Below are 23,274 nucleotides of genomic sequence, written 5' to 3'. Positions count from 1 at the left end.
AGTTTCTGACAGTTTGTGCAGAAATTCTTTGGTTATGCAAACCGATTGTTCCAGCAGCTGTCCGAGTGGCTGGTCTCAGACGATCTTGGAGGTAAACATGCTGGATGTGGAGGTCCTGGGCTGGTGTGGTTACACGTGGTCTGCGGTTATGAGGCTGGTTGGATGTACTGCCAAATTCTCTGAAACGCCTTTGGAGACGGCTTATGGTAGAGAAATGAACATTCAATACGCGAGCAACAGTTCTGGTTGACATTCCTGCTGTCAGCATGCCAATTGCACGCTCCCTCAAATCTTGCGACATCTGTGGCATTGTGCTGTGTGATAAAACTGCACCTTTCAGAGTGGCCTTTTATTGTGGGCAGTCTAAGGCACACCTGTGCACTAATCATGCTGTCTAATCAGCATCTTGGTATAGCACACCTGTGAGGTGGGATGGATTATCTCAGCAAAGGAGAAGTGCTCACTATCACAGATTTAGACTGGTTTGTGAACAATATTTGAGAGAAATGGTGATATTGTATATGTGGAAAAAGTTTTAGATCTTTGAGTTCATCTCATACAAAATGGGAGCAAAACCAAAAGTGTTGCGTTTATATTATATATAGAGAGAGAGAGAGAGAGAGAATAACTGAGTTGTGCTTGTCAGGAGAAATTCTGTATTTCCGTACATCCTTCCAGCAAACTTTCAAAGTTGAAATTTTGATACATTAATACTGTAATGTCAAAGCTCTGCGTGCCTAAAGATCATGCGTTTCTGACATTTATTAATGCCTTTTTGTTTGTTTTTACTGAATTTTGTGTTTCAAGTAGAAGTCCTAAAATGCTCACATCACCCACTAGATGGCGACAAAAGCTGCTCAAATATGTGGCAAGGTCTCGACTGTTTATTTATTTGAGAAGTTAGCTTTTGGTGAAAAGAACATGGGCTGATAGCCAAAAATCAACTTACAGTTGTGTCCTTCCCATTATGGGCAACTTGTGTGTGCGTGTGTGTCATTGTCAAACTATTCATGGACATTGTGTTCTTTACGGAGAAACTGTTTTTAAAATTGTTACTTTAACAAAGTAATACTGCCATTGTTGATATTTACATAAAACACTGTGGGAGTGTTTGTGGTTTCACACTTCAGCCAGTCAAGATATATGCATTTTTTTTTTCTGATGGTCTATAGCTTGGTTGCTGTGAAGTCGTCTGGCTGTTAGCGATCGAATATAGGTGAGGCAGAGGCAAGATGGCGTGGTCCACAATTTTAATTTTTACTATATTTGTTTGTTTGTTTTTTTCCAAAAAAGAAACAGTGAATAAAGTACAAAGTGCCCAGAGAGGTGGGTAGAGTAGTCTATTTCACAGCAGCCAAACAGAATAAGCTTCCAGGCGCCTTTTTGTCTGGTCTGGCTGATTGGGTTGAACCATTAGAATCTAAAAAGGTAAGAGCTGAAAAAACAAACTCACAAAACCTGTTTGAAAAACTTCCATAACTTTAACTAAACCAAACCCATTTAAAAGACCACCATCTCTGTACATAAAACCCTGAAACCAAACACACCTGCTAACTAAAATCCATAAGCCAAAAAAAACCCCATTAACCTGTCTCCCCCCCGCGCCCCTCACATTCTCCTGCCCTGGTCTGGCCTGGAACCTTTATCATGGGGACATGTTGCTGGTGGGACCTCTTTGCCACCTGGACACAAGACAGAAGGTAAGGGAGACAGATTACAACTATTCACTAAAACACTACAATACACATCAACACATACACCAAACACTAAAACATATTGCACAACACTTTTGCATTTCCCAATTACAATTGATTGGTGACCTAATGTCTCCCTCTCTCCTCCAGGGCCCACTGCCTCCAAATCTAAACAGTGGATGAAAGAAAGACATTATTCAATAAAATTTATATTTCTTTAAAACCAATCGTATGCAAATTATTCAAATGTGCAAAAAGTTGTTAAAATGCTGAGTGCAGTCCATTGTGCAAATGTGCATCAAAGTGCTTAGTGAACAGAGTAAATGTGCAAGTATGAAGTCACTTAGTAACAAATTGGCCATTTGTTACAGTTGCATTTATTTTGTATGGATGAAATAGAGCTTACAGATGCACATTAAACACGTAATTTTTTAACACATTCAGTGTTTGGTACAAAACACGACTAAATGTACCAATCTAATATACTCCAAATGCTGTTTAGAGCATTACGACACAGTTTCCACTATTGCATTAACAAACATGAAGTAATAACATAATATAGCAAAATCATCAGCTATGTACTAGGAAATAAAGACATAACCATATAGAAACTGTGAAGCACAAATCCAGCATTTGCTTAAGTCCCCCAAGTCTGAAGTCCCAGAACAGGCTCATTCTTGATCTTTTTTTTCTTTTACTTTGCAACCATGAAATAAGTCGTCCATCGAGCAAGGAGCAAAGCACCAAACAGCACCGTGTAGCTGAAGAGAACAAACTTGAGGACTTCCCTTAATGTCAGGAGGAAGCGGATGAACAGAGGCTCGTTGTCCAGAGGTAGATGGATCTTCGGACTGAGACCAGGCTGGGTCAGGTGTCCCATGTTACCCCCTCGACCCATTATGCTGCTCTGCAATCACACAACATTCAGCCCCAATGGCCCACAACAATCAGTCAGAGCTGCTTCACAACCACAGAAAATGCACAGTCTTCACAGTCTAAAGGGGTGATAATATGTTGCACCCTTGCTGGAACACTTAATAATTTAACAACAAATGGCTTCGGTATCGATCTACTTGTTTGTTTGTATCCAGAAATAATGCACTCAGGCACTCCTTTTATTTTCTCAGCTAATGTCTGACAGTTCATTGTGTGCATGCATGTTGTGTAACTGAAGGGATCAAGTGCAATTCTAAATGTGGTTGGAATTTCATGTTAAACATTCTTAAAGCCACAAAATTCCATACTTGTGCTTGTAGGAACAAGTTTACTATCAGCAAAAATTAGAAATGACTCCTTTGATCCTTCTGTTACATACAGCAGGTAAAATAAGTATTGAACACGTAACCATTTTTCTTAGTAAATATATTTCTAAAGGTGCTACTGACATGAAATTTTAACCAGATGTCGGTAACAACCCAAGTAATACACACATACAAAGAAATCAAATCATACATGTCCATAGATTAATAATATGAAATGACAAGTATTGAACACCCAAAGCAAGAGCGGTACAAAACTGCATGAAAAACCAAGACACCAGCTGAAATCTATCAGTAATTAGAAAGGGGTCCTGCCCCTTGTCAGTGCAAATTAATATCGGGTGGTTCAGTCTCAACTGATGGCCTATAAAAAGGTGTCTCATTGCCAAGGTGTCACACAAGAAACATCTCATGATGGGTAAAAGCAAAGAGCGCTCTCAAGAGCTTCACAACCTCACTGTTGCAAAACATACTGATGGCAGTATTTGCAGAAGGATTTCTAAACATATGAATGTTCCAGTGAGTGCTTATTGGTTGAGCTAATAGGATTAATAAATGGAAGGTTTGACTGTGTTGAATGCTTGGTTTCCAAAAGTAAAGGTTAAACAAGGTCTACATCTATTGGATTCTATGACATATGACATATGCTACCCCATAACGTGATAAGTTAGGATGATACATGGTCCAAACTATTCCTTTTTAAAACTGTGTTAACTAGTAATTTGCATCACTTTTTACCAAAATTGGAGCAACTTTAACTTTTGACCCCTGTACAAAATGAAACTGAGCTTTGTCACCATTCTTGCTGTTTTTATCCCGTAACTCCATAGAATTCAGTCACAGATAGTCCAAACTATACCTTTTTGGAATCTTTATGACCAGGCAAATAATGTGGAATATTCTTCAATATGATTGGAGCATCTTTTAATTTTGACCTCTGTGTAATTCTTCAATTGACCCCTACCTGACCACCGCCAATCGTTTTTTTTCAAAAGAGGATTGTCTGAGGAGTATTTCTGCCTAATTTTATGCTTTTATCACCATTTGCAGGATTCCCTTCTAAATATTCTCTTATCTGATGCACTATCACTCCTCAGACGATTTCTGACAGAGGAGTGAAAAGAGTTATCAGAAGAGTTGTCCAAGAGCCAATAATGCACTTCAGAAAGACCTGGAATTAGCAGGTACAATTGTTTTGAAGAAAACAATAAGTAATGCACTCAACCGCCATGACCTGTATGCACACTCACCATGCAAGACTCCATTGCTGAAGAAAAAGCATGTTGACGCTCATTTAAAGTTTGCTGCACAACATTTAGACAAGTCTGTGAAATACTGGAGAATATAGTTTGGTTAGATGAGACCAAAATTGAACACTTTGGATGCCGTAATACACGTTTGGAGGTCAAAAGGCACTGCACATCAGCCCCCAAAACACCGTACCGACAGTGAAGTTTGGAGGTGGGAACATCATAATGTGGGTGTTGTGATCTGGAGAATTGTTTTATCTCCCATCCTTCCTGTTTCCCTGCCAGTGGAACTGATCACCAACACTTATGGCTGCGGCAAACCTGCATCAAATCAACGGCGTCCACTTGAGCCTCTGCTGAACAGAGGGACGCTGCCAGATTACTCTGTTTCCGAGAGTGGTAATATTGGTCTCCAGTGATATTTCTTGTTCTTAAAGAGTGCTTGACTTAGTTTGTCTGTATATGAGTATTAATTTTGTATGTTTTTGTGCAGTTCACAGCCATCACCAATTCCGCTCACCTGGATTCCTGCACCTGCTGCCTGTCCTCCAGCATCTGCATCTCCTGGTCTCCATTACTTGCAATATCACATTTTTGTGAAGCATTATTGTAATAAACATTTTTCTCCCCCTTAAACGTCTTCCTTTATGGCATTTTGAGTCCGTTTCCAGTTCCTGGTAGTATCACAACAGAGGGGGCTGTTTTTCAGCATACTGCACTGGCAAATGTCATACTGTAATTGAAGGATGAATAGAAAAATGTATCCAGACATTTTTGAGAATAAAATTGGTGTATTATGGGGTATTATGATGATGAAGATGAAACAAGGGTGGCATCTCAGCAAAACAATGATCCCAAACACACAGCCAAGAACACTGTTTCAGAGAATGAAAATAAAGCTGCTATAATACCCCGGCCAATCACATAATTTGACTCCAATAGAACAAAAATCCTATGGAAACAATTAAAGATCAGAGTTCATAGAAGAGGTTCACGAGAAGAATGGGCCAAAATCAGACCTGAGCAATGCATGTGACTAGTTTCTCCATATAGGAGGCATATTGAAGCTGTCATTACCATCAAAGGTTTTTGTACTAAGTATTAAATACATTTCAATGTGTTCCTCGTATCATCCCATTTTATTACACAATCTACGGACACCTATGGTTTGATTGCTTTGGATGTGTGGATTACTTGGGTTGTTACCAACATCTGGTGAAAATTTCACATCAATAGCGCCTTCAGAAATATATTTACTGAAAAAATGGTGAAGTGTTTGATACTTATTTTTCCCTCTGTATGTCACGTAAGTGTATACCTAAACTCCTGATCGCTATGAGATACGCCCACACAGCCCATCAGAACTGGAATGAGGATGCAAAAAAAAAAAAAAATATATATATATATATGTGTGTGTATAACAGAAAAGATGCAAAATGACTCCTTTGACATAAAAATTCTACCATGCTTTGGAAATTAACTCAATTATGCACAATTAGTACTTCTGCATAAATCATGCAAGGTGAGATATTTGCAAGTGAAAAAGTGAAAAGCTGCAAGCCCATGCTAAACATTTTTTGTTAAATGTCATAAAATCTGATTAACAGAATTTTGTAACCAAAAACTCCCCCCAATAATCCCATGTTATATAAGGTTAAATGTTAAAGTTATAAGGCTAAACTGAACAAACGAATAATGATGCTGAATTTGAATTTGGTGACAAGTCTTATCTTAAGTAAAAGTCCTACCTGTGTGCTGTTGGAGGCAGGAACAGAAGGGAAAGTGAGCTGCTCTGCTGTCAGTCCACAAGTCCAAGCTGGTGTTCCCTAGAGTGTTTTAAGCCCTCATGGAAGAGGAGGAGACAAAAACTAATAAAGGGTTTGAACCCCCTGGGTTTTATCTAAGAAGGGTTACGTCTTCTGCACTTGCTGCTCCACAAAGAAAAACACAAAAATATTTTCTTGATCCAAATTATTTTTGGTCCATCAACATGGAAGAAGTTGATTTTTTCCAAAGCAGAGTTCACTAAAATATCAGCGTGCTGACAGCGTGTTCACAGAGTAAGACACGGATAGGATATTGGAGAAAACAGAGATCAAACATCCTCTTGCGACTCCGTTATCTTCTACCGGAACACACAGCAAATGGCTTTCTAATTGAATTAGTGTCCTGTGCTGTCAAAGGGAGGACTCCTGCAGACTCTCCAGCCAGCACAGGGCCATTATCAGCTGATCACGGGGCCTGTTACTGTGGTAATTGCTCCTTCAGAGGGCTGGACCTCTTTTGATGGATCCACTCCCACATGCACTTTTCGTCTCCTCTATCTAATCCCAAAACGATCCTCTAAAAGGGAGAAGCAGACCACCAATAATAATAAAATAGGACAAAGCAAATTTTAATGACGGCTTTATTTTTCCATGGCAAAAGCAAAACATAAAACAGGAAACAGCACATTAAACTCCCCCCAATATATATATACATATATATACTCAACAAAAATATAAATGCAACACTTTTGGTTTTGCTCCCATTTTGTATGAGATGAACTCAAAGATCTAAAACTTTTTCCACATACACAATATCACCATGTCCCTCAAATATTGTTCACAAACCAGTGTAAATCTGTGATAGTGAGCACTTCTCCTTTGCTGAGATAATCCATCCCACCTCACAGGTGTGCCATACCAAGATGCTGATTAGACACCATGATTAGTGCACAGGTGTGCCTTAGACTGCCCACAATAAAAGGCCACTCTGAAAGGTGCAGTTTTGTTTTATTTGGGGGGATACCAGTCAGTATCTGGTGTGACCACCATTTGGCTCATGCAGTGCAACACCTTCGCATAAAGTTGATCAGGTTGTCAATTGTGGCCTGTGGAATGTTGGTCCACTCCTCTTCAATGGCTGTGCGAAGTTGCGACGACGAACTGGAGTCAGGTCGAGACCCCGATGAGGATGACGAGCATGCAGATGAGCTTCCCTGAGACAGTTTCTGACAGTTTGTGCAGAAATTCTTTGGTTATGCAAACCGATTGTTCCAGCAGCTGTCCGAGTGGCTGGTCTCAGACGATCTTGGAGGTGAACATGCTGGATGTGGAGGTCCTGGGCTGGTGTGGTTACACGTGGTCTACGGTTGTGAGGCTGGTTGGATGTACTGCCAAATTCTCTTAAACGCCTTTGGAGACGGCTTATGGTAGAGAAATGAACATTCAATACACGAGCAACAGCTCTGGTTGACATTCCTGCTGTCAGCATGCCAATTGCACGCTCCCTCAAATCTTGCAACATCTGTGGCATTGTGCTTTGTGATAAAACTGCACCTTTCAGAGTGGCCTTTTATTGTGGGCAGTCTAAGGCACACCTGTGCACTAATCATGGTGTCTAATCAGCATCTTGATATGGCACACCTGTGAGGTGGGATGGATTATCTCAGCAAAGGAGAAGTGCTCACTATCACAGATTCAGACTGGTTTGTGAACAATATTTGAGGGAAATGGTGATATTGTGTATGTGGAAAAAGTTTTAGATCTTTGAGTTCATCTCATACAAAATGGGAGCAAAACCAAAAGTGTTGCGTTTATATTTTTGTTGAGTATATATATATATATATCTCAACAGGAGTGCAGCGAAAAACACAGTTATGAGTCATAACATAACATAAACAGTAGCATTAATCCAGCCTGACATATTATATTGTTCCCAAGGAGAAGAGAATTTAAGAGTCTGTTGCTTTACCAGCACACACATCCGTGAGACACACCTGCAGCACGCCCGTGGACATCCACACATTAGCTGGGGTCAATCAACTGTTTGATGTACACACATAAATGTCTCAGGGTGACTGGGATTCAGGGTGGTCCATGAGAGACCTGATCCAACTTGTGCCATTCATGAGTTTGGTGGTGACAATAACGTACTCCATCCCGCTGTCTTCCATTTGGGAAAGAAAACGCAGAGCGGCTATTTCTGCATATGTTACCCCGCCGAGAAAGAACACCAGTGTCGTTCGATTCTCCCCCTGCTGGCCTGGAGGGGGAGGAGAAGAAAAGATGCAAATTAATCCGATGCAGGAAGTCAAAGCTGAAATTACACGCACCCTAGAGGGAAAACATGAACGTGTGCCTACAAAAAGTCACCCGACACTATTTCATTATCAACTCTCCCTCTTTTGTGTCCATTTATGGGTTTCTTAGCAAGACTACTAAACAACTACAACCCCTGGCAATAATTATGGAATCACCGGCCTCGGAGGATGTTCATTCAGTTGTTTAATTTTGTAGAAAAAAAAGCAGATCACAGACATGACACAAAACTAAAGTCATTTCAAATGGCAACTTTCTGGCTTTAAGAAACACTATAAGAAATTAAGAAAAAAAAATGTGGCAGTCAGTAACGGTTACTTTTTAGACCAAGCAGAGGGAAAAAAATATGGACTCACTCAATTCTGAGGAATAAATTATGGAATCACCCTGTAAATTTTCATCCCCAAAACTAACACCTGCATCAAATCAGATCTGCTCATTAGTCTGCATCTAAAAAGGAGTGATCACACCTTGGAGAGCTGTTGCACCAAGTGGACTGACATGAATCATGGCTCCAACACGAGAGATGTCAATTGAAACAAAGGAGAGGATTATCAAACTCTTAAAAGAGGGTAAATCATCACGCAATGTTGCAAAAGATGTTGGTTGTTCACAGTCAGCTGTGTCTAAACTCTGGACCAAATACAAACAACATGGGAAGGTTGTTAAAGGCAAACATACTGGTAGACCAAGGAAGACATCAAAGCGCCAAGACAGAAAACTTTCAATATATCTCAAAAATCGAAAAATGCACAACAAAACAAATGAGGAACGAATGGGAGGAAACTGGAGTCAACGTCTGTGACCGTACTGTAAGAAACCGCCTAAAGAAAATGGGATTTACATACAGAAAAGCTAAACGAAAGCCATCATTAACACCTAAACAGAAAAAAACAGGGTTACAATGGGCTAAAGAAAAGCAATCGTGGACTGTGGATGACTGGATGAAAGTCATATTCAGTGATGAATCTCGAATCTGCATTGGGCAAGGTGATGATGCTGGAACTTTTGTTTGGTGCCGTTCCAATGAGATTTATAAAGATGACTGCCTGAAGAGAACATGTAAATTTCCACAGTCATTGATGATATGGGGCTGCATGTCAGGTAAAGGCACTGGGGAGATGGCTGTCATTACATCATCAATAAACGTTGATATTTTGGACACTTTTCTTATCCCATCAATTGAAAGGATGTTTGGGGATGATGAAATCATTTTTCAAGATGATAATGCATCTTGCCATAGAGCAAAAACTGTGAAAACATTCATTGTAAAAAGACACATAGGGTCAATGTCATGGCCTGCAAATAGTCCGGATCTTAATCCAACTGAAAATCTTTGGTGGAAGTTGAAGAAAATGGTCCATGACAAGGCTCCAACCTGCAAAGCTGATCTGGCAACAGCAATCAGAGAGAGTTGGAGCCAGATTAATGAAGAGTACTGTTTGTCACTCATTAAGTCCATGCCTCAGAGACTGCAAGCTGTTATAAAAGCCAGAGGTGGTGCAACAAAATACTAGTGATGTGTTGGAGCGTTCTTTTGTTTTTCATGATTCCATAATTTTTTCCTCAGAATTGAGTGATTCCACATTTTTTTTCCCTCTGCTTGGTCTAAAAAAGTAACCATTACTGACTGCCACAATTTTTTTTTTCCTGATTTCTTATAGTGTTTCTTAAAGCCAGAAAGTTGCCATTTGAAATGACTTTAGTTTTGTGTCATGTCTGTGATCTGCTTTTTTTCTACAAAATTAAACAACTGAATGAACATCCTCCGAGGCCGGTGATTCCATAATTTTTGCCAGGGGTTGTACGTGTTCAGACAGCACATCGATGCCACACCCACAGTTCAAAGTATAATATTGGCCTGAATATAAGACTGTAGCTTTTTCTTGGAAACACATCTGAAAAACATGAGGTTGGTCTTGTCCGCAATAGACTTTTACATGTCAAACACCTGCAACAGTAACTGGCATCAAATACCCATGAAAAGGGGTACACCCTTCTCATACAACAGATGAATGTTCTTACATACCATGGTTTGGAAAGGCACTTCTCTGGATTTTAACACCACAGTCATTTACAGTAGTGTTCAGAATAATAGTAGTGCTATGTGACTAAAAAGATTAATCCAGGTTTTGAGTATATTTCTTATTGTTACTTGGGAAACAAGGTACCAATAGACTCAGTAGATTCTCACAAATCCAACAAGACCAAGCATTCAAGATATGCACACTCTTAAGGCTATGAAATTGGGCTATTAGTAAAAAAAATAGTAGAAAAGGGGGTGTTTACAATAATAGTAGTGTGGCATTCAGTCAGTGAGTTCGTCAATTTTGTGGAACAAACAGGTGTGAATCAGGTGTCCCCTATTTAAGGATGAAGCCAGCACCTGTTGAACATGCTTTTCTCTTTGAAAGCCTGAGGAAAATGGGACGTTCAAGACACTGTTCAGAAGAACAGCGTAGTTTGATTAAAAAGTTGATTGGAGAGGGGAAAACTTATACGCAGGTGCAAAAAAGTTATAGGCTGTTCATCTACAATGATCTCCAATGCTTTAAAATGGACAAAAAACCAGATGCGTGGAAGAAAACAGAAAACAACCATCAAAATGGATAGAAGAATAACCAGAATGGCAAAGGCTCACCCATTGATCAGCTCCAGGATGATCAAAGACAGTCTGGAGTTACCTGTAAGTGCTGGGACAGTTAGAAGATGCCTGTGTAAAGCTAATTTATTTGCAAGAATCCCCCGCAAAGTCCCTCTGTTAAATAAAAGACATGTGCAGAAGAGTTTACAATTTGCTAAAGAACACATCAACTGGTCTAAAGAGAAACGGACGAATATTTTGTGGACTGATGAGAGTAAAACTGTTCTTTTTGGGTCCAAGGGCCGCAGACAGTTTGTAAGATGACCCCCAAACTCTGAATTCAAGCCACAGTTCACAGTGAAGACAGTGAAGCATGATGGTGCAAGCATCATGATGTGGGCATGTTTCTCCTACTATGGTGTTGGGCCTATATATTGCATACCAGGTATCATGGATCAGTTTGGATATGTCAAAATACTTGAAGAGGTCATGTTGCCTTAAGCTGAAGAGGACATGCCATTGAAATGGGTGTTTCAACAAGACAATGACCCCAAGCACACTAGTAAAAGAGCAAAATCTTGGTTCCAAACCAACAAAATTAATGCCTTGCAGATGTGAAGAAATCATGAAAACTGTGGTTATACAACTAAATACTATTTTAGTGATTCACAGGATTGCTAAAAAAGCAGTTTGAACATAATAGTTTTGAGTTTGTAGCATCAACAGCAGATGCTACTATTATTGTGAACACCCCTTTTTCTACTTTTTTTTTTTTACTAATAGCCCAATTTCATAGCAAGAGTGTGCATATCATGAATGCTTGGTCTTGTTGGATTTGTGAGAATCTACTGAATCTACTGGTACCTTGTTTCCCATGTAACAATAAGAAATATACTCAAAACCTGGATTAATATTTTTAGTCACATGGCACTACTATTATTCTGAACACTACTGTATCTACACAACTTTAACGAGATCACCAAAAGAACCAGCATACAAATTTTACAAATAACACTTCAAATCAGTTATTTACAGTTCTTCCAAGAGTCCTTGTGTTCCTGTCTGAATGAAGCCCTCCCCTGAAAGCAAAAAAAAATTGCTATTTTGACCTGCGCACAAACCTCTCTCAAACCACTCTGTTTGGCCCCCTGGAATTTTTTTTCTACAATGAACAGTAATACACACTATTTTTACCACTCAAACTGCATCAGGAGAAATTTTATCTTAAAGAGATCAGTAGAATTACACCACATCATATGCCTTTTGCTTCCACCTTACACATACACATCACATTCACCATGGAGTGAGAGGCTGCTGTCCAAAAAAGAAGCCCCTGTTGCAAACTCAACACTTTCAAGGTCAACTGAAGTTTGCAACTGACCGCACAGATGAAAACAACTTCAGGAGGAAGGTTTTCTGGTCAGATGAGACAAAGTTTGAGATATTTAGCTGGGTTTGTTATGATTAATGAATAGAATAGTTTTGACTGTGTTGAATGCTTGGTCTTCAAAGTAAAGGTCTAACAAGGTCACGCATTGGATTTTATGACATATGCTACCACATAACGTGATAACTAAGCATGACACACAGTGCAAACTATTCCTCTTTAAAACCCCATTAACTCAACCAATCATTTGCATCACTTTTACCAAAATTGGACCATCTTTAACTATTGACACCATATAAACTGACACTGCCCTTGGTCACCATTTTTCCTGTTTTCAACCTATAACATTCAATTCTAGGTAGTCCAAACTATACCTTTTTGGAATCTTTATGATCAGACAAATAATGTGGGAGACATTTCAAAATGATTAGAAGATTTTAAAATTTTGACCCCATATAAATCTTCGTTGACCTTCACCTGGCTACAGCTACTGCCCTGGGATGGCTATCATACAGTTTTGTGTAGGCAATGGTATACTGAGGCTGGATTTGAAGTGCCATTTATTCCCCTTAAGTGGTACTGAAAACTACAGTTGGGGCGGCTATCCATCCATCCATCCATCCATTTTCTTCCGCTTTATCCGGAGTCGAGTCGCGGGGGCAGCAGCTCAAGCAAAGCCGCCCAGACTTCCCGATCCACACACACCTCCCCCAGCTCCTCTGGGGGAACCCCAAGGCGTTCCCAAGCCAGCCGAGAGATGTACTCCCTCCAGCGTGTCCTGGGTCTTCCCCAGGGCCTCCTCCCAGTGGGACGTACCCGGAACACCTCTCCAGCGAGGCGTCCAGGGGGCATCCGGAAAAGATGCCCGAGCCACCTCAACTGACTCCTTTCGACGTGGAGGAGCAGCGGCTCGACTCCGAGCTCCCCCCGAGTGACAGAGCTCCTCACCCTATCTCTAAGGGAGCGCCCAGCCACCCTGCGGAGGAAACTCATCTCAGCCGCTTGTACTCGCGATCTCATTCTTTCGGTCATGAGCCAAATCTCATGACCATAGGTGAGGATCAGAACGTATCGATCGGTAACTCAAGAGCTTTGCCCCCCTACTCAGCTCTCTCTTCACCACGACGGTCCGATACAGCGACCGCATCACTGCAGATGCTGCACCGATCCGTCTATCCATCTCACGCTCCATCCGTCCCTCACTCGTGAACAAGACCCCAAGATACTTAAACTCCTCCACTTGAGGCAAGGACACTCCACCGACCAGTTGATGACTAGTTGACATTGAATGAATTAAGCCAATTTCTTCACAGTGAAACTCAAATGTGACATTTAGTTTACAAATATAAGCACAAATACAAAAAAAAAACAGCATTAGCATGAAGACAAATACCTGCATTCATTCACTAGACATAGACTACCTGTTTGAGTTGACTAATTCACCTGCCAAAGGTTCACACACTTCCTTCACGGAGCGAAGGGAGTGGTAGCAGCTCTAGCAGGTCTATTCTTTTAAGGATGAAATTAGCTTAATAAATGACTTTCGACTAGTTAACTAATAAAAATAGCTGACTAGTTGGATGTTAGCTAGTCATAGTTTATTAGGACTAGTTGTCTCATCCCTACTGAAAATCTGCTTGGCCCATGGACTAAAAAATGCACAGGAACCTGAAACCATCAGCTAGATGATTGAAACTTGGACACAATTAGATATTCCAGCAGGACAAGGTCCGCAAACACTCATTAAAGTTGACTGTGGAATGGATAAGGTAGGCTAACATTAAGTTATTGGAATGACCTTCCCAAAGTTATGACATCAAAACTATCAAAATCATTGGAACTGTTCATACACCAAAGAGAAATGAACATTCAATACACGAGCAACAGCTCTGGTTGACATTCCTGCTGTCAGCATGCCAATTGCACGCTCCCTCAAATCTTGCGACATCTGTGGCATTGTGCTGTGTGATAAAACTGCACCTTTCAGAGTGGCCTTTTATTGTGGGCAGTCTAAGGCACACCTGTGCACTAATCATGGTGTCTAATCAGCATCTTGATATGGCACACCTGTGAGGTGGGATGGATTATCTCAGCAAAGGAGAAGTGCTCACTATCACAGATTTAGACTGGTTTGTGAACAATATTTGAGGGAAATGGTGATATTGTGTATGTGGAAAAAGTTTTAGATCTTTGAGTTCATCTCATACAAAATGGGAGCAAAACCAAAAGTGTTGCGTTTATATTTTTGTTGAGTATATATATATATATATATATATATATATATATATATATATATATATATATATACAGTGAAGAAAATAAGTATTTGAACACCCTGCGGTTTTGCAAGTTCTCACACTTAGAAATCATGGAGGGGGTCAGAAATTTTCAGAAATTGTCCACTGTGTGAGACATAATCTAAAAAAAATCCGGAAATCACAATGTATGATTTTTTTAATAATTTATTTGTATGTTATTGCTGCAAATAAGTATTTGAACACCTGCGAAAACCAATGTTAATATTTGGTACAGTAGCCTTTGTTTGCAATTACAGAGGTCAAACGTTTCCTGTAGTTTTTCACCAGGTTTGCACACACTGCAGCAGGGATTTTGGTCCATTCCTCCATACAGATCTTCTCTAGATCTTTCAGGTTTGGAGTTTCAGCTCCCTCCAAAGATTTTCTATTGAGTTCAGGTTTGGAGACTGGCCAGGCCACTACAGGACCTTGAAATGCTTCTTACGGAGCCCCTCCTTAGTTGCCCTGGCTGTGTGTTTGGGGTCATTGTCATGCTGGAAGACCCAGCCATGACCCATCTTCAATGCTCTTACTGAGAGAAGGAGGTTGTTTGCCAAAATCTCGCAATACATGACCCCATCCATCCTCCCTTCAACACGGTGCAGTCATCCTGTCCCCTTTGCAGAAGAGCACCCCCAGAGTATGATGTTTCCACCCCCATGCTTCACGGTTGGGATGGTTTTCTTGGGGTTGTTCTCATCCTCTAAACATGGTAAGTGGAGTTGATTCCAAAAAGCTCTATTCTGGTCTCATCTGACCACATGACCTTCTCCCATGCCTCCTCTGGATCATACAGATGGTCACTGGTGAACTTCAAACAGCCTGGACATGTGCTGGCTTGAGCAGGGGGACCTTGCTGCCCTGCTGATTTTAAACCAATGACAGCATCATGTGTTACTAATGTAATCTTTGTGACTGTGGTCCCAGCTCTCTTCAGGTCATTGACCAGGTCCTCCTGTGTAGTTCTGAGCATTCTCAGAATCATCCTTTCCCCACAAAGTGAGATCTTTCATGGAATCCCAGACTGAGGGAGATTGACAATCATCTTGTGTTTCTTCCACTTTCTAATAAATAATCATAACAGTTGTTGTCTTCTACCAAGCTGCTTGCCTGTTGTCCTGTAGTCCATCCCAGCCTTGTGCAGGTCTACAGTTTTGTCCCTGGTGTCCTTAGACAGCTCTTTGGTCTTGGCTATGGTGGACAGGTTGGAGTGTGATTGATTGAGTGTGTGAACAGGTGTCTTTTATACAGGTAAGAAGTTCAAACAAGTGCAATTAATACAGGTAAAGAGTGCAGAATAAGAGGGCTTCTTAAAGAAAAATTAACAGGTCTGTGAGAGCCAGAATTCTTGCTGGTTGGTAGGGGGTCAAATACTTATTTGCAGCAGTAACATACAAATAAATTATTAAAAAAATCATACATTGTGATTTCCAGATTTTTTTTGTTAGATTGTCTCTCACAGTGGACATGCACCTAAGATGAAAATTTCAGACCATTCCATGATTTCTAAGTGGGAGAACTTGCAAAAATGCAGGGTGTTCAGATACTTATTTTCCTCACTATATATCAGTGTTCTATTATCACCTTTTAAATCTAATAAAAGAGAGACAAGTAGAAACAAGTCAAGTGTCTTAACAGTTGTTATACACTCTGTTCCAATTAGCACATTTCACTTTGGGGGATAATTAATTAAATTCATTATTCACATCAATATAACACCCACCAATGGCAATTCCAAAGATGAATAGATTAACATGAACTGAAGTAAAGCTCTGTTTGGGCAGCGGCAATCTGGCCACATTATGTGCTCAGCACTATTTCTCGACAGCAGAAAATCTACACAGACAGACAGCAGCTCTGATGTATTGTCAACCTGAAGCAATCACTCTGCTGCAGCTCAGTGTGTGACAGGACAGAAACAAAGCCCGTGTCTTATCTCCGAGCAGCAGCAGGAGGTCGTTTTCTCTCAATCTGAGTGGCAGGACAAACAGCAGCGCTGCTTTGTATAGTTTCTTACGTTTCTTGTTAAGCCCAGTCGGCAGCTGCTGCCTCTCCTCAAAGTGTGGGCCTGGCAGCATCTTCAGCACCTCTTCAATGCTGCGCCACCCGGGCCTGGCCAAGACCTGGGTCAGCCGGACGCTAAGTGGAGCATAGCCACTGTACACGTAGGAGATGTCATTGGGGTTCTGAAAAAGAAAGAACAGGGAGGTTGGAGACACCCAGTGATGTTAGCCTACATTCAAACACCTTCAAATGCTCATCATTTTATATTTCAGAATTTTTCTGTCAATCTCCTACCTGTTCATTAGCATCCTCCATCCACAGTTTGAGGGTTTTTCTGATGGTGGGATAGTTATTCCGAGAGCTCATCTGTGACTTCAAAAGACCCGCCTTTTCAAGGTTGTTCAGCGTTAGTATGTGTTCATAACCATAAGTCTTAATGAGGCAAACAGAAAAAAATGTTGATAAGAAATCACTCGTGCTGGATTTACAGCCCCAAATCAGAAAAAGGTGAATGTGTCTTGGACTTCATTTACATCAGCTATTAAGAAATACAAATTGCATGGTAGACATGTGTCAAGTGGGCAGTTCTTAAAAACTGAAAAACTGTGTAAGGGAACAGTGAGGGAAGCCACCAAGATACCCATGATAGCTCTGAAGTGGTACATTCTGCTCCAGAGGTATCACAAGTGTTTTAAAATATCGACTGTCCATTTTGGTTTTTGCTGCAATGTGGAAGATGTAAAAAGGAAGCACTGACTTGTATGGAGCCCATCACCTCCGTACACGTACCACAGACCCAACGGAGTGCAGAGGGAATTCAAACGCAGTATGTGGAAATCTTGCTTTGGTTTCCTAACATGTCTTTCAAGAGTGAAATGAAACTGCTAGCCTACATATGCTAGTGTCAGCATGACATACTTTCAGTTAATCCCCCAAAATCCTGACATACAGTGGAAATAGAAAGACTGATGGATACAATTACAATTAATAAACATAAGCCACCAGAGATCCCACTGGAAGAAATCCAGATAAAACCCAGACATATTACATACTAAAGGTTCACCGGCTACTTGTTGGACAGGTAAGATAACACCACCACAAACAACACAGCTGTGTCAGCTGCCAACACTAATGTTTTTTCCACTTCCAACATTTTTACTTGGTTTGCCAGACGGTCAGGTGGGAGGCAAACATTTTAATCAGAGCTTTATTAGATGTATTTCTCCTAGTTGCAAATCAGAAATTCGGAGTTCTCATTGCCGTACTGTTGTGACAAAAAGGGAGCTGAGCCAAAAGGTAAAGCTCTCGATCTACTGGTCAGTCTTTGTTCCTACTTTCATCTATGGTCATGAGGGTTGGGTAGTGTTGGGCACAGCTAAGCAAAAAGTTAGCTTCAGTAACCACTAATCCGCTAACTGAAAAGTTTACTTCTATAACGCTAAACCGCAAACATTTTTTGCGGAAGTTACAGCTAACCACTAACTTTTAGTACGATCGGCTACTGATAAGCCACTTCCAAATTTAAGCACCGCCGAGGCTTCTGAGTAAAATCAAAAGCGATACAAACCAAAAAACAAACAACGAGGCAGAGCTTCTGTCTTATGTAGTCAGACGGCTGTGAGCTCAGTCCCACCCCCAGCAGAAGAGAGCGGGGCGGGCTGGCTGCTATTGCCTCAACAAAATAAATAAATAAATAACATAAAATAAAATAAAATAAAATAACAGTCATTTACTCTCCACATGCAAAAAGACAGACAGTGGAGAGGAGACATGAAAAGCAAAGCACTGTTCACTCATGGTTTTACTCAAACAACTAATTCTGGACAGTTTATTGACGTTAACGGTAACACTGTCATTTTTACAAAGTGAAAATATTGCACATATCTTTTAAAGTACTGCGCTAATTCTGAAGGATTGAGCTTTAACAGACACACTTGCCGAAAGGCATTATGGGAAAAATGCGCCTCCTTCACTGGTTGGTTGGTTTATTTATTTATAAAAACAAACACACAAGTTACTGCGACTTATGTGTTGGTTTTTACAAATAAATGTGTATTTCTAAATATGTCAATTTTTCCATTTGTAAAAAAAAAGGCATTTGCAAAACAGGAAAATTCATAGGTCGCAATTCACAATCCCATCTAGTAGATGGCAGTGTTCTATGCATTTTGACGGGGGGAGTGATCGAAAGAGACATTTGAATTTCCCATAATACCTTTTGGCACATATGTATGTTAAAAACTCAAACCTTAGAATTTAGCGCATTAATTTAAAAGATATGTCATATGTGTGATACTTTCTCTCTGTATATAAATGACAGTTACTGTTAATGTCAATAAACTGTCCGAAATTAGTTGTTTATGAGTAAAACCATGAGTGAAAAGTGCTTTGGTTTTCATGTCTGCTGCCCACTGGCTGTCGTTTTGCATGTGGAAAGTAAATTACTCTTTTTTTTTTTTTTTTTTTGAGGCAACAGTAGACAGCCCGCTCCGCTCTCTTCTGCAGGGGAGGACTGAGCTCACAGCCATCTGACTATTGCAAAACAAGCAATAGGTAGGTATTAACATATTTCGTTTTGACCATTAAGTTTTATTCACTATGCTAGGAACAAAAGGTTAGTGGAAGTTAAGTGGTCCGCTGATGGTTTTCAAAATTAGCTGAAAAAAGTTACCTTCGCTAGTTTGCGGTTAGCAGATTAGCAGAACTGTGCCCACAACTGGGATTGGGTTAGGACAGAAAGAACTAGATTGCAGGTACAAGCTCAGCCATCCGTAAGGAGCTCAGAGTAGAGCCGCTGCTCCTTCGCACTGAAAGAAGCCAGCTGAGGTGGTTGGGGCATCTGCTAAGGATGCCCCCTGGGCACCTCCCTAGCGAGGTGTTCCAGGCATGTCCATCTGGGAGGAGACCCAAGGAAGACCCAGGACTTGGTGGAGAGATTGTATCTCCACAGTGGCCTGGGAACGCCTCAGTATCCCCCAGTCAGAGGTGGTTAATGTGGCCCCGGAAAGGGAAGTTTGGGGTCCCCTGCTGGAAAAGATGCCCCCACGCCCTGATCCCAGATAAGCGGTTGAAGATGAGTGAGTGAGTTCTCAGTTTCTATTAAATGCAGCACAAACTTCAATTCTTGGGCATGTGTCTGTAAAGTCTGACAGAGCAAACTCACTATATTTGACATGGAAACCCCAAAAACACTTCATCAGCAATAAAACAAACTGCAATTTTGTAAGATACCACAGAAATAAAGGTACTTACTTGGATTTCAAAGCAAAATAAATTGTGCCAATTTTATCAAAATTCAAAAGGGAGCACACCTGTCATTTTTGTGCACGGCAATGCAGAGAAAAAAGGAGAATAAATGACTTGCTTACAACACCAGCTGAGAATCCTTGTGGGTTACTGTACCTGCAAAATCTCCCTTTTGTAGAAGTCAAACACCTTCTGTTTGAGGCCATTGTTACACACAGACTGCATGCACACCAGACGCAGAATCTTGATCAGTGGATCTTTTTGGGCAATGCAGTCTTCTATGTACATGTTCACCTGCACGATAAAGAGTCATTCAACAAAACTGTACTACAAACCAAACCAATTAAAGTTACATTTGTAGTCCATTTGTAAGAGGGTTAATGGAAGAAGAGGTGACAAGATGAGGAATTACCTTGTCTGTGTCAACTCCTGTCATAAACTCCTGCTCCACTGTCAGGTTATCAAAGAAGGCCTCTGATGCTGAAACAAATGAGAATCCAGATTTGATCATGTAAAAAGGACAACAGGATTAGACAGTACATACAGTGGCTTGCAAAAGTATTCAGCCCTTGGTATTTCACGCATTTTAAGCTGTTTATGGCATGTCAAATACAAAAAGTAAATCAGGCTTCTCAATATAAAAATTTCTAAAATTATCATCCTCAGACTCGAAATGAAAGTAAATCTCTACAATTTGATATAAATTAATTAAAAATATAAAAGCCAAGAAGATGGGTTGCATAAGTAATCAGCTCCTTTAGTATAATACCTGTAAATAATCAGTTTAATTGCCAGTTTTCTTCAGACAAGTCAGGGGATGGTTACATGAACATTTCCAAGTCACTGAATAGGTCTTGAACTTTATTTTCATCAGTTATGAAGAAATACAAACCGTATGGCACTCTATGGCAAATCTGCATGGAGTAGACAGTTCTCAAAAACTGAGTGACTGTGCAAGAAGGAGAAGAGTGAGGAAAGCTACCAAGACACCCAGACAACCCAGAAGAAGTTATAGGCTTCTGTGGCTGTGATTGTAGAAATTGTGCATAGTGCATGTTTTGCATTTTGCATCACCAGATATACAGTTTCATGATGAAGTTGTATAGAGGAGGATTTTATTAAAAAGAAGACCTGAAAGTTCAGCTACAATTTGCCAGAAGGTACATCTGAGATGCAAGCCTAGATTTACTGCTTTGGTGAAAGAAATCCCTCCTCTGTACCACTTCATCATTAAGCTGTATAACTGGGGATACAAAATGCAAAACATGCATTATGCACAATTTCTCCAATCACAGCCACAGAAGTCTATAACCTCGTCTGGGTTGTCTGAGTGTCTTGGTGGCTTTCCTCAAAGTTCTCCTTCTTGCACAGTCAGTTTTTGAGAACTGTCTACTCCACACAGATTTACCATAGAGTGCCATACTGTTTGTATTTATTCATAACTGATGTAAATAAAGTTCAAGACATATTCAGTGACTTGGAAATGTTCATGTAACCATCTCCTGACTTGTCTGAAGAAACCTCTCACAGGAAACATCTATCTGCTGCAGCCAGGTAAAATGTGGGTATCCTCTTGACCTCTTCCAGCCCTTGGTGTCCTCAATACTAAGGCATATATATGCTGGTTCATGCACAGAGAAATGCACCACGTGCCTAAAATGTTTTAGCTGATGTTCCCTCATAGCACAGGGGAGCGCAACTCATTCAAGCCTCCCTAAGTAGCTGTTCATTTGACACAGAGTCACACAGCAGTACCCAAGGATCCTCCAGAAAGCCCTAGTTCTACAGATGTCCAGTCCCTGTTTTAGGTAACTGGTTAGCATCCATTTTTGCAAAACCATACAATCAGGACACTGAAGACTTAGATTTGCATTCTCCAAAAAGGTGTGTCAGCACCACCAAACACCTCTGTCCAGTGACCTCATGACTCTATAAGCTCTTCCGAGGCATCTTGCAATCTGAAAGGCCCAGGACGCAGAGAAGTGAAAGTCACTGACGAGGTTTGTGAATGTCTCAACAAATTCAGCACTTTCACCAAATACAGATACATTTATGATAGCCCAGTCCACGAAGTCTCTAAAAGCCTGGATCTTCGTCCACATCCAGGACAGCAACAAATCCAGACACTCATAGTCCTTAGTCTGCTTCTTAAGTGCTGCAAACAGGGTATCCAGTGATTCCATAAAAAATATGATTGGATTATCCACAAAGTTAAGGTGAATAGAGCCTTCCTCATTAACCTAAGTTTGACATCACAACCTTACCCAACACCCAAGGCATGCAAGTGCTGAACAGAGCAGAGGTATTGTATTTGCTGCAGGTTTGATGAATCGTCTTCTTATAGGGGGCACGTTTATTATTTAATCCAATCAGAGGCGAGAACTTTGTTTTTGGACTCTAATGCTACATTCTGCTGAGTGAGGATGAGTACATCCTATATTTCTCGCGCCACTTTCACTACCGGTGCAGTACCAACGGTACCGTCCTGTTCACACCAGTGACAATTACACTGAATTTATGAGACAACAGTGATGTCAGTTGATGCATTAAGCATCATCACAGACAAAAGAAATCATCAAAATTCCTTAAAAAATGAGAATATGAATATAATGAATAAAAATCACACATACATGCATTAAAAAAAAAAAGAAAAACCTGATGTGGAGAAACTCTGCAATGATGCTCAGAAGCAGAAATCACATTAAGCAGGTGAGAACTAAGTTCTGTAATAGGTTGTTATTTTCCAAAGGTATTTATTTTAGATCTTGCGCTAATGTAGATGTATTTTATGTTCAAGCACAAAACATGACTGAGGAGGAGAAAAATACAGAATGACTTCCATCATGCTAACATGAACTTTAGTCATAATAAAAATACAAGCTGGCTGATTTTTTATGTTGTTTTAGTTATTAAGCTGCAGCTGTACATTCTATTTATTTCAAAGTGCATTACCTCTTATTTTATTCTCAAAAAATATAGGAAGTCAAATCAAGCTGCATTGTTCTGTTCAGTTCAGTTTATGTCAAAGTTTGCCTGCACATGTCCGTGTATTTTTTTTCCCCTTCTTTGTAAGAGTTTGGTGTTTTAATTTGTTCTACAAAATTTTTTAAACAATAAAATGTTAACACCTTTATTCATAGCAGATCTGTAATTTAAGAAATGCAACAGAAACAACCACAAATCAGAAAAAGTTGGGACTATATGTAAAATGGGGGAAAAAAGTTGCGCTATTCCCAGTTTTTCCATTCACACCTACAGAAGTAAAAAATTCTTCCAGACTTGTGCCTTGGTGGCTTCCCTCACTCGTCTCCTTCCAGCATGGTCACATAGTTTTTGAGAACCGCCTACTTGACACAGATTTACCATACAGTACCAATGACTGATGTAAATAAAGTCCAAGAAATATTCATCGACTTGGAAATGTACATGTATCCACCCCCTGACATTTCTCCAGAAAACTTGCTGTAAAAA

General features: G+C 40.3%; 1 protein-coding gene and 1 long non-coding RNA gene across 2 annotated transcripts in view; both read right to left on the bottom strand.

Annotated features, from left to right (window-relative positions):
* Positions 1 to 1,063: 1,063 nt before the first annotated feature.
* On the bottom strand, positions 1,064 to 6,789 carry LOC117509757. Its single transcript, XR_004560502.1, has 3 exons — positions 5,952 to 6,789; positions 2,064 to 2,601; positions 1,064 to 1,158 (listed from the first exon to the last, which is right to left on the bottom strand). It is a non-coding gene; the product is annotated as an uncharacterized LOC117509757 (long non-coding RNA).
* A 1,220-nt stretch (positions 6,790 to 8,009) lies between these two features.
* vps33a (VPS33A core subunit of CORVET and HOPS complexes) overlaps positions 8,010 to 23,274 on the bottom strand; it is a 44,050-nt gene continuing 28,785 nt past the window's right edge. The window contains exons 9-13 of the mRNA XM_034169861.1: positions 20,216 to 20,283; positions 19,960 to 20,097; positions 16,852 to 16,989; positions 16,571 to 16,739; positions 8,010 to 8,229 (exon numbers count right to left, since the gene is read on the bottom strand). Of these exons, the coding sequence (XP_034025752.1) occupies positions 8,036 to 8,229; positions 16,571 to 16,739; positions 16,852 to 16,989; positions 19,960 to 20,097; positions 20,216 to 20,283 (707 nt within the window). The 3' untranslated portion in view covers positions 8,010 to 8,035. The remainder of the gene's footprint in view (positions 8,230 to 16,570; positions 16,740 to 16,851; positions 16,990 to 19,959; positions 20,098 to 20,215; positions 20,284 to 23,274) is intronic.

This window comes from Thalassophryne amazonica, chromosome 5 (genome assembly GCF_902500255.1).
Source record: "Thalassophryne amazonica chromosome 5, fThaAma1.1, whole genome shotgun sequence".
NCBI classification, from domain to species: Eukaryota; Metazoa; Chordata; class Actinopteri; order Batrachoidiformes; family Batrachoididae; genus Thalassophryne; species Thalassophryne amazonica.
The sequence above is the reverse complement of the archived record's forward strand: the minus strand, read 5'-3'. Positions and strand labels throughout refer to the sequence as shown.